This window comes from Acyrthosiphon pisum, chromosome A1, assembly GCF_005508785.2.
Source record: "Acyrthosiphon pisum isolate AL4f chromosome A1, pea_aphid_22Mar2018_4r6ur, whole genome shotgun sequence".
Classification (NCBI taxonomy): domain Eukaryota; kingdom Metazoa; phylum Arthropoda; class Insecta; order Hemiptera; family Aphididae; genus Acyrthosiphon; species Acyrthosiphon pisum.
This window is the reverse complement of record NC_042494.1, coordinates 23,712,651-23,731,236: the sequence shown is the minus strand read 5'-3', so window position 1 is coordinate 23,731,236 and position 18,586 is coordinate 23,712,651. Positions and strand designations below refer to the sequence as shown.

General features: G+C 34.6%; 1 protein-coding gene across 3 annotated transcripts in view; it reads left to right on the top strand.

The window, feature by feature from the left end:
- LOC100167668 overlaps window positions 1–18,586 on the top strand; it is a 155,790-nt gene that overhangs the window by 132,224 nt on the left and 4,980 nt on the right. For all 3 annotated transcript variants that reach the window (XM_029486826.1, XM_029486825.1, XM_029486827.1), the window contains exons 8-10: window positions 10,396–10,636; window positions 12,214–12,281; window positions 16,597–16,677. In XM_029486826.1, coding sequence (XP_029342686.1) covers window positions 10,396–10,636; window positions 12,214–12,281; window positions 16,597–16,677 — 390 coding nt within the window. The remainder of the gene's footprint in view (window positions 1–10,395; window positions 10,637–12,213; window positions 12,282–16,596; window positions 16,678–18,586) is intronic.

Genomic DNA, 18,586 nt, shown 5'->3' with positions numbered 1-18,586 from the left:
ATTTGAAAAGTTAATAATCGCATGTTTTTATTCACTGACAGAACTGAATACAAAATTCACTGACATAACCTTATAATTTATTATTAATTCTTTTACTCTTTATTATTAAAAGTTTTTTAAATATTTTTCAATGTAATTTACATCCATTATTTTGTAATGAAAAATTGATATTAAAATGCAATAGTACCAGAGAAGTTTTTCAAAGAATTTTAATTGTTTTTTTTTTAATAATGCAAATATAGTAGAATTCATTTTATATTAACTTAAACTCCAATCTCGTGTATTAATTTGTCAAAGAGCTTAAACAAAAACCATCAACTACACAGATACTACACAGACTTTTTTTTAATAATGTTGATTGAAATTTCTTTTATTACCCGTGACCCACAGCTTAACGGTGAACTATGGTTTTCCCGTCTTTACATAGCAATGAATTGAGTAAAAACAATATAATAATACATTATGTATTGTATTAAATTATAATAATAGTCCTGTAATATTTTTATAAAATAATATACCATGCATACAATGTCTGATGATGTTTTTTATGTTTAAATATGTACACGTTTACTCAGATAGTTTCAGCACAAATAATATCTAAATTAATAAAATAACAGTATTAAAATGATTAATATTCACGGACATTTATGACTTGCAATTTATGCGTATTTCTTTTTTTACTACACAACTTGGTTAATTACAACTGCCGATTAATATTGTGTCAAAAAAAAAAAGCTATAATAACCGGAGCCAAACCGTAAAACCGACATTAAACCCTCTCGGCCTTTCCTGATCCGCCATGTTCCCCATTATGCTGGCATACAAGGGGAGTAAAAGTATATTGCTTAAGCCGTGAAAACATTTTATTTTGTTTTTATGGTTGTGACATTGCACGGGTTTTACAATGCGAGTTTGAAAAAAAAATCTCACTATAAGAAACATATCACCTTTTGCCAAAAAAAAAATCAATTAATTTGACATATATTGGCTTCTTTTAATTTTCTTGACAGCGAACGGCGAAAGGACCGTTGTCGGATTTCCCGGCAGACCCTAGTTTTCAACAGTCACTTTGGAGGACAAGAGAAGAAGGGTCGCTGTTTAAATTTCAATAAACATGGTTCTCAATTCATTTGTTCGTTTTTCACTGAGGGTTCTTTGGGGAAAAAAAGCAGTTTTAGCACTTTTTCGACTAGGGTATATCGTAATAGGAATGCGTGTTCTCCTCGTTTTCCACTTCAACATCTCTAACGCGAGTTATATAGTCACAATAAAAAGCGACGATACTTTTTTTTATTTTTAATCTCCAAAACTTAACATATTCTCGAGGACCGTTTATGTAAAATATCTCGAAATGTGCGTCATCATGGTATTATTTATTGGCCCGTCCAGGAAATGGACGTTTCAAGTGCCTATACTCTCGACAAAAGCCATTTTTGCTGGCCGAACTGCATATAATGTCTCTCAAAAAAGCAACATCCTTTTTTATTTGATTTGTTTGCGTGACTTAACTATTTAACTTATTCAATTGCGTTCATTTAACATCGTCTTCTTTGATATCACCAAAAGCTGAATATATAACTGCGCATATAAAACGAAAAAGTTTAAAAATCGTTATCTTTAATGAAATTGTTTTTTTTTACAGAAATTAACGGCTTTAATCGTGTATATATAATGTCAAGTTGTGTACGTCTTTTTCCGTGCGGCAATACAATATTTATTGTTCATTGTAAAACAGCCAAACTACGACATTAACGATGAATATAGTACCATCTTTATATCGATACGCAGTGTTAAATTATATGAATAATGTAGATGGGTGGTGGTGGTTCGCCCTCCCCCCCCCCCCCCGATCACGCACTCAGTCGCACCCGTCGATACCCAAGTCCTCCACGATCCAAACAATATAATATACAATACAATATATACCTACAAAATCGCAGGTATATATTAATGGTTAATTAAACCCATCTCTTTCACAAACGTCTACATGTACTGCAGAGGCACTATTATGTAACATAATGTCTATGAACTTTGTGGCGCGTGTGTTGAGTAGGTATTTATATATTATACGTACAAATATGTAGGTGTATATATATATGATAATATACGTATGCGCAGCCGTGTATAATGTGGCAATCCGAAACAATTTACCGCCGCCGACTTGTAAACGACCGTGTTTGTCAGCATATGGCCCTCCGATATCGATTTCCCGGCAAAGAATGATTGTTAGCTTTCGGCGCGGTGACGGACGGACGAAAACGGTAGCGGTGTAATGCGTGGTGGATGGTATATATACACCTATGTATATAAATACGATATAGTGTGTGAGTGTGTGTGTATAATATACGTTTGGACTGGGGCCAAACTTCCTATATACACGGTGGCGGGGTGGTGAGTGTGCAGAGTAGTGTGGTGTCGTCCCTAAGGCGGAAACGAGCCGAAAGGGTGTGTGTCGACGGCGGTGAAGGGACCGGTCGACGACGGGGGATAGGACCGCACTTGGCGTACGGGCGATGTCGGTGGGGAGGGTGGAGAGGATCCCATTATACGAAATTAAACATTCTCCGCGGCCAAAGGGGTCTTTATCGCGATCTATATAGGAGAGTACCGGCGAACGTGGGAATAGGGACGCGGGGTGCGCTTACGGGCGGATGGATGGACGGTCCGTGGTGTGGCGGGGGAAGAATACGTCAACCTACGCAATCGGAATGGACGAGATAAGTACATGCCAGTGGATTGTATCGTAATAAATGAAGCGCGAAATAATATAAACGCCTCGGCGGGCGATGTTGTGTAAGTGGTTATTTTTGGTGCGGCGGTGGTGGCGGCGGAGCGACCTGTCGGCCGGCGATAACGCGTTTTCTCGACAGCCACCGATGCAGCCCTCTCTTGGAGATTGAATTAGAAAATAAAAAATAGATATACAAATAAATCAAAAATACTACGTTTATAAGAATATAAAATTATATACTACGCGTGTTAAGTCGACGTCGCCGACGCAATTTCTGCAGTCGTAAGTCCGGCACCGATGACATTTTTACATTATAGTATGAATACATCGTGTATAGCGAAAGACGGTTTTTAAATATAATATTATTACGCATGCCATACGTGTTGTCTTCGAATTTTAATTCCTGAACTGTATTCCGTCTAGTTTTTGAGTACAAATGAAACATAATTTGTTTTGTAGGTATTTTCTATGCTCTATATTATATTATAATATGCACATAATTATTAAATGTATGGAATTTTTTCGTTTTATTCACTAAATAATTATGTTTGTCACTATCATCATTATTCGAATAGTTCTGCGAGTAAAAAGCTCTTGGTATAGGAATTTTACAAAATTCCCGGTTATTGCAATATTAATCATGAAGGTTTTGAAACATTTAGAGAGTGATAATGTTTAAAATATTATGTATTTGTAAAGCAATAAGAGAATGACGTGAAAAGAATTTTTAATAAACAACTGCAATAATTGTTTTTTCAAAAGAAAGTATATATTATATAATAATAGAAGTCTTCTAGGTTAAAAAAAAATGCACGAACAATATTAATTTTCCCACTGACAGTCGATGGCGATATTATAATTGAAGAGTATTGAACTATCCAAAACTGCGAAACGAATAATAAATCTCGTCGGTTTTTTTCTTATTATTATATGATTATTTCAAACACATTTTACACCTTTGAATTCCGATCGTACTTAACTGACTGCAATTCCACATTAAAATCGTAGTTACCTGATCCCAATCATGTAACGCCAAATCAGTACGACCCTGATGCTGGTATATATACAAATTCTAAAAATAATAAAGGAGATATGTATATGGAAGGCGTGACTTATTTAAATCTAATTTCAGTGAAAAATCGTCAAATCCTCTAGATACACCATGATATAAGCAAACGCGTTCGCGGGCCTATTTTGCGGATTGCCCGATTGCGCCCAAAGTAACCTTTTTTTTCCTTTTTCATGTTCTGCAGATATAAGAACGTACAATAAGTAGCTATGAAATACTATTTGAAATTTAAAAAACTATAATAATGAAGAAATATCGCTCTAATTTTGAATTTATAAAGATTAATCTAATGATAAGACATAATAAAATTATATTTTTGTTTATTATATCATATACAATTTGATTTTAATAATATGATTTTACATGATTTAATTTAAAATCTGTATTATACTTTGCTCTGTATAGGCCTACCTGCAGCGAAAGAACTCACTCCGCGATCGAACGTCTCCGATTGTTGTTATATATTTAAGCATACACCTGTGCGGGGTTCGTGTTCATCGGAGTATATTATATGGTTGACGTTTTAACAACTTTAAATCGAACATTAATTTGTATCTATGCGAGTCACCATCGTCAATCGCTGCGCGTGCGCATTTCCCCGGGTTAAGCTCATTGTCTGTGCACCGCGCTGTGACGACAGACCCGTCGGTGGCGTTGACGTGTGGAGAGGTGAGGGGTGGGTGGGTAACGGACCGACAGTTAAACCTGCCGCAAGTAGTAATTTGGCTGCTCGATCGGCCGGAAAGTTAATTGTTTCCGAGCGACGTGGCCCCGCCTTCTCGGCGGCCGCCGAAACTTAACGGGCGTCGTAAATCTTTTATTAGGTCCCGGGGCTCCGCGAGGAAAAACTTTACCACCGGCAAACCAACCGCGGTGGTGGTGAACGTGGTCCGTGTGTGTGTGTGTGTGTGTGTGTGTGTGTGTGTGTGTGCCAGTGGTAAGTTTGGGTAGCTCTGGGATACACGAGAGTTTCCCCGAATCAGAGCAAAAGTTTTGTGCACACAATATTGTCGGTGGTTTTTTTCAACCGATTTTTTTTTCCCCCGTTCCTTTTGTCAAGAGCGTGGAACTCGAAAGTCGACTCTTGCCACAAGGCTATATGTAACCACTCGAGTGTGTATACTGTATAATACGTATGTACGGTTCGAGACTAAAAGGAAAAACTGTTTTACCGCTGAAACGTATGTTTAATGTTTTTAATATATATATATATATATATATATATATATACATATTATATATATTATATGATATGTACAGGTACACCCCGACGAATACTGACGCTCGTTTACAATAGTAGTATTAATGTTGTATTAATGACGTCAGATGTGCTGTTTTCGTATAAGCTGGTGGTTTCACGGCCAGGGTAAAATACCTAGGTATAATGTGTCCCTTCGACGCGGTTACACTGATGTTTGATCCTCTAACGTTCGATTTTGGGACTGGAAATCGTTTTTACATATTATTATCTCGTAATATGTTTTAATACCGAAATTTAAAAATTATAATATTATCAGACATTTAAAATTATGCCTGCACAAAATTAGAGTAATCTTCACGGCGTGGCAATATTTTACGGAATCGATTATTACACAATAGTTGTTACTTATAATAATACAGGCGGTCGGTAATCGGTCGTCGGTCATTATTTATATACCTACCTATCGTTATTATATTCATATAGGGCTGTTGGTTATTACTTCGAAATCTCAGAGAAATAACAGCGTAGGTATGTGTATGCTCAAAGATTTACTTATCATACGCCGCAGCCATGACAATAATTACTGACTGAACGCGCATGTACCTCATAATAAAATGACCATATTGTCCACTGTTTGACTGAGAAAATTAGTTTCAGTTAATCATTTTCACGTCCCAAATGTTCTCATATAAAGTGATGTACTGATGCGGGAAAATAAATAAATTGTGCCGTTATACAATTTTCCTCAACTCGATTCGAGTGTATTATGTATACCGCATACCTACCTATCCGATTTTAAAAGACGATCGATAATAATTCTCTTTGACTTACACAGATTGCATGTATAATTAATTCATGTTTGCAATTAATGTATTGCACTATAAAGATAAGGTTTTAATATTTAACATATCCCTCGTCTTAATTAAACATTGATTGCCTTACATGTTAACTCAGAGATCATTAACTTAATAATTAATATGAGTGCTTATCCTTTAGGTTAAATATACCTAATCTAAAATCTTAAACATAATTATAGGTAATTTAACGGATTAGTGTGAAATTCGTACTCTTATATAATATATTTTCAGTTATTTTTCAAATAAGTGCAAACATTACAATTGTACACTGTCATAAAAAATATTATATATTATATAAATGTGTTTTTTGTGTAAAATGTATTATTTTGTTTTTCCCAAATTCCGAAAATCTCGAATTCTCTTGTATAAATATGTTTGGTATTAGCGAACACGCACCAGCAGTTACAGCAGAACCATTATTTCGTATACGCACCATTAGCAGAAACTGTCCGGTAATCGAACCTAATGCTAGTTCTGACCATAATAATAATTACCGTAGCTGCTGGATAATGATTATAGTCGGTTTGTGTGCGCAATGTGTTTGGTGGCCGACGGGGGAGAGAGACTCATTAAAGATCACAAGCGTCCATCAACGTTGATGAGCTCAAAAATTGTTTGTTAGTTTTGCCCTGCAAATAGGTCACTTGTGGGTTTGCGTTTGAGTTATGGAAGTTTTGGAGTTCGCAACGGCCAAAGTAAACAAGCCGGAAAATACCTGCAGAAGTGATAATATGACACGTGTAGTTCGCTTAACTGATGTGTATATGGACATATTAATGTACTTCTATGTTTAATTGTGATCCTGTATTCGCTGTCAATGTGAAAAATGCTGTTTTCTAGTCATCGTTTGTCACGGTTTCGAATAAGTAATCAATAAATAATTTATTTTACGTGCCTCGTGAAGGTACACGTATTACACTTAATATACTCCTGTTTAATCTCTGTATAAATTTCCTATTTCCTGGTCGGTTGCTCGTTTTCGATATTTGTATTCACCAATCACGCTACTCCTAAGACTACGCATAGGTTTTCATTTTTAAAATTGCACACAATTTGCTCACCGAAGAAGTCGATTTTCGTAACAAAATTTGAGGAAGTATAATATTTATGATGAATATTATATATTTAATTTTTGTGTAAGTATAAGAAAAACAACACGTGCGTGTCACAACAACCTTCCGTTTTTAAAGGTCGTTGAAAAAGTTGCGAGAATGATTTTAAAATACTGTTCATTTGTTTTTTATATAAAAAAAAAGGTAATAAAAATAATGCGACAGAGATAGATTTCTCTCGTTGGATTTACTACTCTCGCGGTGTTATCTGCATTAGTATTTCTCTCCCGTCTTTGTATGTAATCGATTTATAATACGTTTTGTGTCTTATGAACAGTAAGTCTATATTAATTGATTGCCGTCAAACTCGATATATAGATACGCTGCAGCCTATGACTATGGGTTATTACGGTACTTCTTGCAACGAAATAGTACACATTCAGTGTTCCAAGTTGTTCGCGCAACGCGAGCCTAAATATTATCTATACATTAAGGAAATTAATTGAATTTCTCGGAAAAATACGCGTTCCATAATATTGTTGTGCGCATCTGCCAGAGGTGGATGTCAGTGTGTGTGTGTGTGTGTGTGTGTGTGTGTGTGTGTGTGTGTGTGTGTGTGTGTGTGTGTGTGTGCGCGCGCGCGCTCGTGATCAGGCGGACTTAGTGCCGAGGATGGTGATTGGCTTCGATGGTGCAGGGTGAGAGACTGGGAAAAAATCGTTTTCGCAAACTCGACACGTAACCGTTTTATTAGCACTCCAAAAATGTTTGAGAATACAAGGTAACAAAAAAAAAAGTAGAAAACCCTACGACATCGACGGTGAATCATTTGCTCCCTATACACTATATTATATGCATGCACGTACTGCGGTATTGACGGTATGCCTTCTTTATCATGTGCGCGCGCTCTCGAATGGCCTTTACAAGCAGCGGCGTGGGTGGTTGGAAACGATGGTGGTTAATCGTGCTCCGAGTGGTTTCTCGCGGGAAAAACGCATTGCCGCGATTTTCCGTTAGCCGTAAGGGTGGTGGCTGCAGCGGTGGTGAGCGTATAACATGCCGTAATAACGGGGCATACCCGCCATCCCGATTTGACGTTCAGTGGAGGTTGCGACAAATTGCCGGGCGTTTAAAACTTTTTAATAACCCTTTTTATTTTTATTTTCGCTTTGTTTTCGTAAAAACCCACAACGTGCGCCCGCCCCCATAGGTATATACATATACATTGCGCCGTATCTACCAGGACAAACAACAAATGGGCCGCAATTATTGCGGACGACGTGCGTCGCGGCCGGAAACGTTTCCGGACTAATGATCTTTTCATTCCTGGCCGTCCGAACGTTGGTGGTGGTTGCGGTGGCGATGACGACGGTGACGATGATGATGATGGTTATGATGATAGTGTGTGTAGACAGGATAAAGAAAACCCATACCGTCCCCTACATCAACCCTTCCGACCCTTAACCGTCATCGATGGATGCTGCTCATCCGAGGAATGTTATTGTTGTTAACCGACCCCATCGTCGTATGACGTATTCCTTTTTACCCAAGCGCGCGTGCGCACTCGCGATATGTATTATTAATGCACGGAAACGGAAGAAAAAAAATTTGTTTTTCCCTCAAAGGTTCTTCTCAGAGCTGCTCGACCAGTGAGCTGTGTGTAATCGAGCACCGACTTCCGGTCGACGTCAGAGGGTCCTTAAGGTTTCGGTTTTTTCCTTCTACAGCCTGGTATATCGAAATAGGAAGAAAAACCACCGCCACCCTTGTATATTTTTCTCTTTCCATCTTCGATTGCTGTCGATAGTGATGGTTTTGGATTAAGCAATTCCCTTACCAACAATACGTCGAAAAATGAATCAATCGTTAGTGTAGGTGTATAATATTTTTATTCCGTCGAACGTGATGTCGAAGTGACGAATAGGCTATAACGTGTACATTTACTTTGGTTTCTATTTATATGTGTGTAAAATGTGTTATCTTTTAATAAAAATCTATCGATTTTTGTCATGCTTTTGTTTATTAAACATTATGTTTGTTGCGTACAACCGTTAAAAAACATGGCTCTAGAGTCATCTATAACGATTTTCACACTAACCCTTAACCCAACATACCGATATCCTGTAAACAAAACGTTTGCGAATAATAAAGTTGATTTTAAAATAATACTTCTTTTTAAATTTAAACTGGCAAAAAATTGTAAATTTTTATTTAAAATAAAATACTTCTCGAACGCTTTTTTTATAAAACTAGTAGATACCTAAAACCTTTCTACATTACTATCTTGATTCATTTTTTTTTACACCCATCAATATTATTCATCTATATTATATAATATATCTATTTTCAAATCAGGGACGAGGGTATATATTTTATACTATAACGTTTTTTTATAATACGCTTTACTAGAACACTATTTTCGTTGTTATGGCTGCCAACGTCATAACACTAAACACATTTGCTGATTAAGTCTTTTTTTCTTTAAACGTCCATTTTTACCCTTATCTTGTGTAGATATTTTTTTAATGGTTATATAATATGTTAAAGGCACTTTTCCCATATACTTACAATAATATATGTGTACATAGATATCACACACGAACATGTTTAACGAACTGTCTAATCTATAAATAAGAGTATATTAGTGGTATTTTAAATAATGTTCGCTCGTGTTTTAAATGTCCAGGCATTGAGTTATCATTTTAAACAAAAACTATTACTTTATTATAATATACCATAAGTTATAATTTATGGAAAAATATACTAAAGAACTAAGATCTCACCTGTTATAAAATATTCGAGTATTTATGCTTATTCGCATATTTTGTTTTAAATCAATATATTATTGTGCGGGTGTTGGTGGTTTTATATTATTATATTATTATATTATTAAATTACTATATAATTCGATTTTGTTTCATCGTGTACCGTGCACGTATACATCGATTTGTAATTTACATATTTAAGCCGACATCGAATGAATATACTACTTGTATTCACTGATGTTCGCAAAAACCAACTAATTGGGTACCTAGGTATCGTATATCCGTGATTTTAAACCATTGAAACGTTTGTCATTAAACATTCATAAGTCATACCCCATATAAATTCGTAGAACCTAGCGTAAACGAAACCTTATTGTACTGTATAATATTTTATAATACTACCTATTCAATATTGTACTTTACAATATTAATCAACAGTGCTTTTCAGTGACATGATTTGAATAACTAAAAATATTTGATACCTACTTTTATCGAGAAACGCGAATGCGAATGATTATAATATACTCTGTCTGAGCAGAATTGATTTCACATCGCATATAGCTTGCTCCTCGAATATAATTTTCCTATTTGACATCGAAACATATAAATTCTAAATAATATAAATTCAATGTGCTGCTCGTACATAATAATATATTATAAATATACCTATGACAAATAAAACATATATCATACTAATGAAGTATATTTTTCTTTTCATAGCTGAAAACCACCACCACCACGGTGTTGGTTCGGGTTGCCGGTACCCGTCATGGTTGACCGAACACCACACCTGGCACTCGTTGAACCACGGTCACGTTTACCATTTCTCGCCAAGAAACGGCACGTTGCGGAAGAGCGTCCCGGGGGCCGGGCCGGACCACGACATCCGCGCCGCGTGTTACAAGGTAATCAACGTCACCGATAACAAGGCGCTGATCATCACGCATTACACTATCGGCTGGTAAGTACATGTCGTAGCTTAAAGAGCGGTTTTTTAGAATGCATAATAATTTACGTATACGCATGCATTTTTCTTTTTTTTTTAATCACGACCGGTGTACACGGTCGTATACACACCACCATACGACGTTATAAAGGGGTCGGGAAAATCTCGACTACAGATTTCCCTCTCGAGTTAAATATAATGTTGTGTTATGACTGTTATATGAGTGTTTGGAGTTGGTTTTATAATATATTTTTTTTTTTTTACTTTTCAACGTTTCAACCTCCAAACGAACATGTGATATATATATATATACACATATGCAAGTATGTGTGAGTGTGTATATTTATATGTGAGTATAAGTGTGTTTGTATACACATTCTTACGAAAAACACTCTCGAGTACATTCATCCGTGTCGGCGTGGTTCGTATAAGTAATCAACCCCGTCTTTATTTTTTTCCAATTCTTATTCTCGTGTACGGTCATAAAGTAAAAGGAAGGGTAAAAGGGTATTCAAAGCTCGGCAAATTAAAACTGACGTTTTTATTTCCTTCTTTTTTTATTATTTCTCTCAAAGTCTACATCATAAGTAGAATTTCGATCGAGGGAGGATTATTAATAAATAGTGACTACACACGATAAAAAAAATAAAAGCAAGTATAATATTGCGGTGTTGTGAAGTTTAAATTTCACAAATGCGGGAATGTTCGTTATTTTCTAATGGCTGCCGTCAATATAATTAACGATCAAATATATATATACACAGATGATACTTTATCTACACACATCCTGCCCCGACTATGTGCCGCCGGGCATTATTGTGGCTTATACGCACTGCGAGGACATTACTATGCACATCAATTTCAAGACATCAAATAATATAAGATCGTGTTGAATGTTCTAGTGCTCGTTTACATGGTATACGAATCAAAATGATGACGTGTTTATAATATAAATTCATCTATCTTATTAGAACAATGTCCAAACTTAATAAATATTTCCCCCGGTTAAAAGTTTAAACATTGTATTAATATTGTTGTACAGTATTCCTCTAATGGTCTGCATAATTTAACCGACCGGTGACCACAAAACTACAAAAATCTCCTTTCGAGTGTATATTTAATATTTATTTAAAGTATAATACCAACTTCAACACTGAGAACACAGTGAATTTTTGACACGAAAATATTAAACAATAAGTTTATAGTGTTATTTATCAATTATCATCATAAAATGACTTCAATATTACAAAACCATTAACAAATAATTACGATTGCAATATTTGAAAATAATATCCGATTTCTTAAACTGCGATCTAAACACACCGATATTTCAAAAATAATATGAAGTATATTGTATATTGTTGTTCAATGTTTTTTTTCATTTATTTCCTTGTGCATTTCCATAACCATAATTTTAAAACGTTCAAACAATTTCCATTAGTGTAATTGTTAATTGTTTTTATATTTTTAATTACTGAATATAAAATAATTACTCATTCAACCGGGTCATTAAATTTGTAACAAATTATTAAATAATTATTATGTAGTCGTTTATTTTAGTAGTTTATTTAATGGTACATTTTATTTTGCAGCCAAAGCGGATATGCGTGCATGGGGTTTTATCGCCGTGACAGCCAAGTTGTTGAGGTCCAAGAGAGTGGTACGTATATACAACTTAAGTGTCACACATAACTAACAGTCAAACATAAATGTATGCTAAAAACTTCGCCAAAAGTTTCCAAAACAAGCGTATAAGGTACTTTTAATGGGAACCGACAGGTGTCAGACCAATATTATGACAAAATAGGCTGACAAACTCACGAACGAAATTAAAATGTTTTACGTCAAATTTGGGCTGTGAACTTGTCACAATAAAATCGTAATGCTAACTTACGCTTACGAAAGTTTGCCATCTATCGAAATGAATAGTGTGCATTTTGCAAACTTTTCACTTAGGCGTTGATATTGCAAGACATACAAACTTATTTTTCCCGTTCTCCTAAGAGATATGGCTACGAAGAAAAATAGTAGTTGTTTGAAGCTATATAATCCACAAAACTACGAGTTTAAAGTATTGAAAATACGTATGACCATGTTGTAAGTTTATTTAATCATCATAGTTTTCCCATGCGATTCCTAAACAATCAATACCTACGTTGTGCGAACAAAACAGTACGTGACGTAAATAAATATAACTGTATAATATACATATTTAATTTAAACTATTTTGCATTTAAATATCAAACGTTTTCATTCTTGAAGGTTAGTAAATAATATATTCAAAACGTATATTAATCAAATTTCTTTACATGAAACAAATTAAATTCCGTGGATCTACTGCCTACAGGTATTCATATTATCTTTGTTTTTCTTTGACATTTGAAATTTCTGTATATAATATTATAGTTAGGTATTTACGTAAACAAAAAAGAAAACAAATTTACAAGTTTCGTGAATTCGCAACTACTCAAAAACTAAAATATGCTTAACATTATTCTTTAATGTCAACATTTTTATCGGTAAAATAATATTAAGGTTTTGTTATTTTTAATATGTCACGGAAATATGAAAATATCTCTTTCGTAGGCGAGGAAGGGTGAACATATTTAATATAAAATCCTCAAATTTCTATGGTAACGTGTCGGATTTGCTGAGATAGGACCAAAACGAAAAATATTGCGCCGCTGCCAAGTAACCGCCTCCGAGGCGGAAATACCGAGACGGCTCATATATATTCATACGAGCGAAGTGTCTGACATAACGTTTTCTAAGCGATTTCACTGGGAGGACATAAATATATTTCGATATGGTATACTACGCAAAGGGCTGAAACGTGCATGTTTTCAAATTTGTATCCCTCACATTTGGGCGTTAACGACTACACACTTGGCCGTTAGTCGTGCAATGACGACGGGGCGATTGTTCCCCTATAGTCATATTATATTCTCTGCAATATATTATATTATTATATTGTTGTCGTTGTTGTCGTTGTTGTTGTTATTATTTTATTTTTATTTTTGCCGACTGACCGTTCGACTCGACCGTTTTCCACGCGGACTCAACCAATACTGTACCAATGTACCGGATATTCGTCAGCGGAATATAATATCTCATCTCGTGCACTTGCACCTCATCCCCCCCCTTACCCACCACAAAACATAAAGATGGTGTAGTCGTTACGTGTTTGAACTGCATCTACTCGATCGCAGCTTTATGATATTACCGTGTCTTTCCAACACCTTTCCATAACAAACTTCCTCTGTTTAGAGGAGCATTTCCGCAAGACCGGAGTTCACCGTAATGGTCCTATTATCTGGGGAGGCCATTCGTCTTACGCCATCCGGAATGGGTATATAGTCTATCGTAATTTCCTTTACGCGCACTTCCAGTCGTGTACGCGTCTGAATTTAAGACATATAAAACGTAAATTGTATAATAATATTATAAATGTATATCTTATAATAATATTATAAATGTATATCGTATAATAATATTATAATTGTACATCATAATATAATAATATTATATGTGTACATCGTCTAATGATATTATAAGTGTATATCGTCGAAATAATATTATATTGATTCAACGTGTTTAAGGCGTTTAATTTTGACCAACGCGTTTCGTTTATACGATATATTATTGTTCGATAATGAAAAAAAAATGCAACCCAATCCAAAAAAATAATAGTAATTCATTGCCTGGCTACTTGGGTGGCGCGAATGTTCAGAGACGTACTCACAAACAAAACGCCCAGAGATTAGATACGATAACATTAATCGCAGTCGCTACCGAAATTTACCGTACCGTATCATTAATGCGACTAAACGTTATAATTCTGTAATTACACACGGGCTGCAGCTCCTCCGAGGCAAACCAAACTACCTCCGAGTGTATAAATGCCGCGTTATACATATATTATTATGCCAAAAGCGGTTTTATTGAAAACCGTTCTGTTTCGACATCGAATGGAAACTATATCGTTTGATCTAATTACCTGTACCTATTGTGTTTGTATTTGTATACCTATACATTATGTGGTTACATTTTCGATCAACCTATTCGTTTTTGTCCTATATATGCGTACGACGGTCCGAATACAACGAGATGATATTTAATGTACATTATTTACCAATAATATTCTCGAAACTGAAAGCCGACCTGCAATCACATCAATAGTCATATTTCATAATTTCATATTATGGCCGACTAAATTACAAGAGACCTCCGACGTTGTGACAAAATATTTGTACAAACATAATATACGACTGAATATTAGTCATAATATTTTCATTTAAATTTTCCATTATATAAATGAATAACTTAATAGTAATAATATTGGATTGTTTTTTTTTTTTTTTTTGTTAAGTAATTTCAAATTAAAGAAAAATACATTGAATAGGAATGTTTCATGTTTCATGTTTGATTGAGATGATGTAAATGTGTAGAACTTGCCATTTATTATTTACTGCACAAAAAAAAATTAAACTTTCATTAATTAAACCTTTTTAAATTATGTACCTGTAAGCCCGCAGCATTTTAAATGTTGTTTTCTCATAAAGAATACATAATGTTTAAATGTGTACTTAAAAAAATTTAGCAATTGGCCACGTTTTCAATGTTTTTATTTATTTCCTTTTAAAAACGTAATTTAAAGTTGTATCGTCATTGTGTGTGCTCTCTTAATATCAATTATCTTTTAGACGAAGAAACATAAACAAACTAGCTCGTACATTGGATGTCCTCTACATTTATACTCACTGATAAAACGATGTTTTTTTAATAGCGCAAGATTGCAGTGGAAAATAAATAGACTAATGTTTCTTCTTATTTACATTTTTTACGCGTTATTCTAAATTCATCTCTAAGATAACAGAGAAAAATGATGAATAAATGGCAATAATATTATTTGCATATCAATGAACATAATATATAAACATCTTCGTTATTGGTCCTTTATTATAGTCTTAACCTACACCACTACACCAGTGATACTATCGCGGGAATGTTCGAAGGTTAAATAAAAAGTTATATCCGTAGGCGAAATTCAATGGTGGGGGTGGTTATCCGGGGTTTATGCTTTGTCGTTTGGGGACAAATCGTTAAAAAATATATATTATAATGTATAAAATTATATAATACACATTCTCGCATAATATTAATATTAAACATACATCGTTTAAAAACACAATAACATAAAACATCCATATAATTTATGTTTAGCGTTAAAAATTTTAACGTAGGTTGAAAATATAAAAAAAAATAAAGGTTTTTAGATACAAAAGTCATAAAACGCATTTCAAATTTAATGAAAAACATTACGAACAATAATTATAATTCTGCTCGAGATCGTTTTCGATTAAAGCGAAAACCGTCCGGATATACCATGTGTCCGCGAGAACAGGGTACATTGTATAATTAAATTACCCATATTACTTAGTACCCTAAATATATTTTTGAATTATGTTTGCAGGACATGAAACTAGACTGTTAGATCATCAATCTCCCGCAGACAGAATTCTAAACTATATATATGCTACTGAGTAGTGTAGGTAACTGAGTTATAGAGTGTACCCAGTTTTCGCGGACACATTGTATATAACTTCAAAACGGAATCAAATGGTTCGACAGTTCTTTTCGCCCTTTAAAAAGCTACAATGGTCGACATTTATTTGAAATCCTAATCAGAGTAGTGCAATCCGAACGAATTCCTGTTATTTAAAACCATTCAGATTGTAATCGGTCAGTAAAAGTTTGACGACAAAAATAAAATGGAAAAATCATTATTCCACTCTGAAAATGCTAATAATTCGTATTACAGAGTGTTTATAATTTTGACGTCCATTTCATTTCGTTTTATTTTTTTTTCCGCGACGCCCACTGTTCGATGTAAATTTGTTTTATTTATTCGTTTGTTTGTTTTTTATTTGTTTAATTCGTATTCTTTTTTATTTATATATTTTTTTTTTACACAGAAAACCCAATGGAGAACGCAGACGACGCTTGTCGGCCAGACAACTTCCACTCACAGCAGTTGACGTTCAGCACGTTAGTGCGTAAGTACCAGTGTCTTTTTTTCTTTTCGCCATTTTATATTATTCTCTTGCCGCCACCACCCCCTCCCCCCACCTAATCCGTCGTGTCGCGTCTGGGCCGTCCGCGGCGCAGTGGCCGTCGTCTCCATCATCTCGCCGCGCCGCCCGAACGTCACGTCGTCACATCTCGTTACCGTCAACGCTCTAAGGAGTCGGGACACTAATGGCCCGCAAGACCCAGTGACGCGGCGGAAAATTGTCGTCTTACGATGAACCGGCGGCGGTAGCATCCCTTCGCCGTCCGCGAATCGGTACTATATAATATATAATATTAGGTATATGTACCCCCTTCCCATACACGCACCCCCTTTTCCGGCCATCCACGGCGTGTTTCCACCGGTAGGATCATTTATTTTATTTATACTAGGCATTTATACCGCGCACACGTATATAATAATATGATATTAAATATATATGTGTGCGGTTGTGTGCACAGTGTGAGAACAAGGAGAATGGAGAAAAAATTCGGCCAGGAGAAGACGAGAAATCCCCAAACCATTAATCTTCATATTTACGTAAAAGTTTACACCGCGAGATTCCATTGCGTTCAATCACTTTATGATTGAAAAAGTTTCGTGTTTTTATTTTTCAACGGCTAATTTTTCACTTTTTCCCCTTTTTTTATTATAACTATTATTACTTTCGGAGACGAAATTGCCCCCCTAAAAATACCGCCCACTCCGCCCCCTTTGTCAGCCTCCTGCACCCTCCCACCCGTTGGTGTCCCGTGTTTTTTCAATAAATTTAAAATTTTCCCTAAAACATTTATTATCATACACAGCAGTGGGGCGTTTTTCATTTTACCCTTAAATTTATGAACATATATAATCACTTTTTCCCTTTGTATATTTATTATCAACTCTCGCATTTTGTTTACATCATGAAAATATATTATGATTCTAAAGTAATTGAATCATCGATAAATTTTACCGTATAAATCCGAGGTTATATTTTTACATCTTTTTATGGTTTTACGTGGTTTACCAGATACATATTTCTGTATGCTACCGCATATTCATTCCGAGATAATTGAAAAAATATTTTCAAAACTATATACAATAATAGACATGCGTACCTACAATAATTTATAGTTAAAGTTTATGCACAAAAACATAACATTACCCGCCTATTATATAATGACTATAATTATATTATCAAGTAGGTACCTACATTACAATACAATACAGAGTGTAGCAGATAGAACTGACTTTTGGAATAACTTTTGTTCTAATCAATATTTAAATTTGTTGCGTAATAATTTATGCGCTACACGTGTAATAAAAAAAAATTATTTTTATTTTTTAATACTGAAAATGAAAAACTTTTAATTTGATTAAAATTTTTTTGAATAAATTCAAAATAGCCAATTTGTGAATCTTATTTTAAGAACGATTTTATGGTAAAAATATTTATCTAAATCATTTATTTTTTAGAATTTTTTTAATTATCAATATTTCTTTGATTAAACTAATTTGGAACGCAATGACTTTTATAAAAATATTATTTTTGGAAATTTGCTAACATGGGTATATTTCTAAAACTATTTACTAATCCTATAATTTTATCAATTTTTGTCATACGTTTAAGTAGCATAATTTTTTTTTTTTTTTGGTCAGTTCTTTCTGTTACCTATACTCTGTATATGAATAATATCACAAATATTTTAGTACCTATGCGAATCCGGTGTACTCAGTTTTCACAAATATACAATATTGTGGATACGGGATACCTAGTTATATTTTGTATTTTCTTGGTATACGTGACATGAAGAACACGGAGGCGTTAAATTACAAAATAGCATTGTGGTTGAAACGTGACCGTTGGCGCGGTATAGAGTCGGTACATGCGATATAACGTATAACTCGTAGAC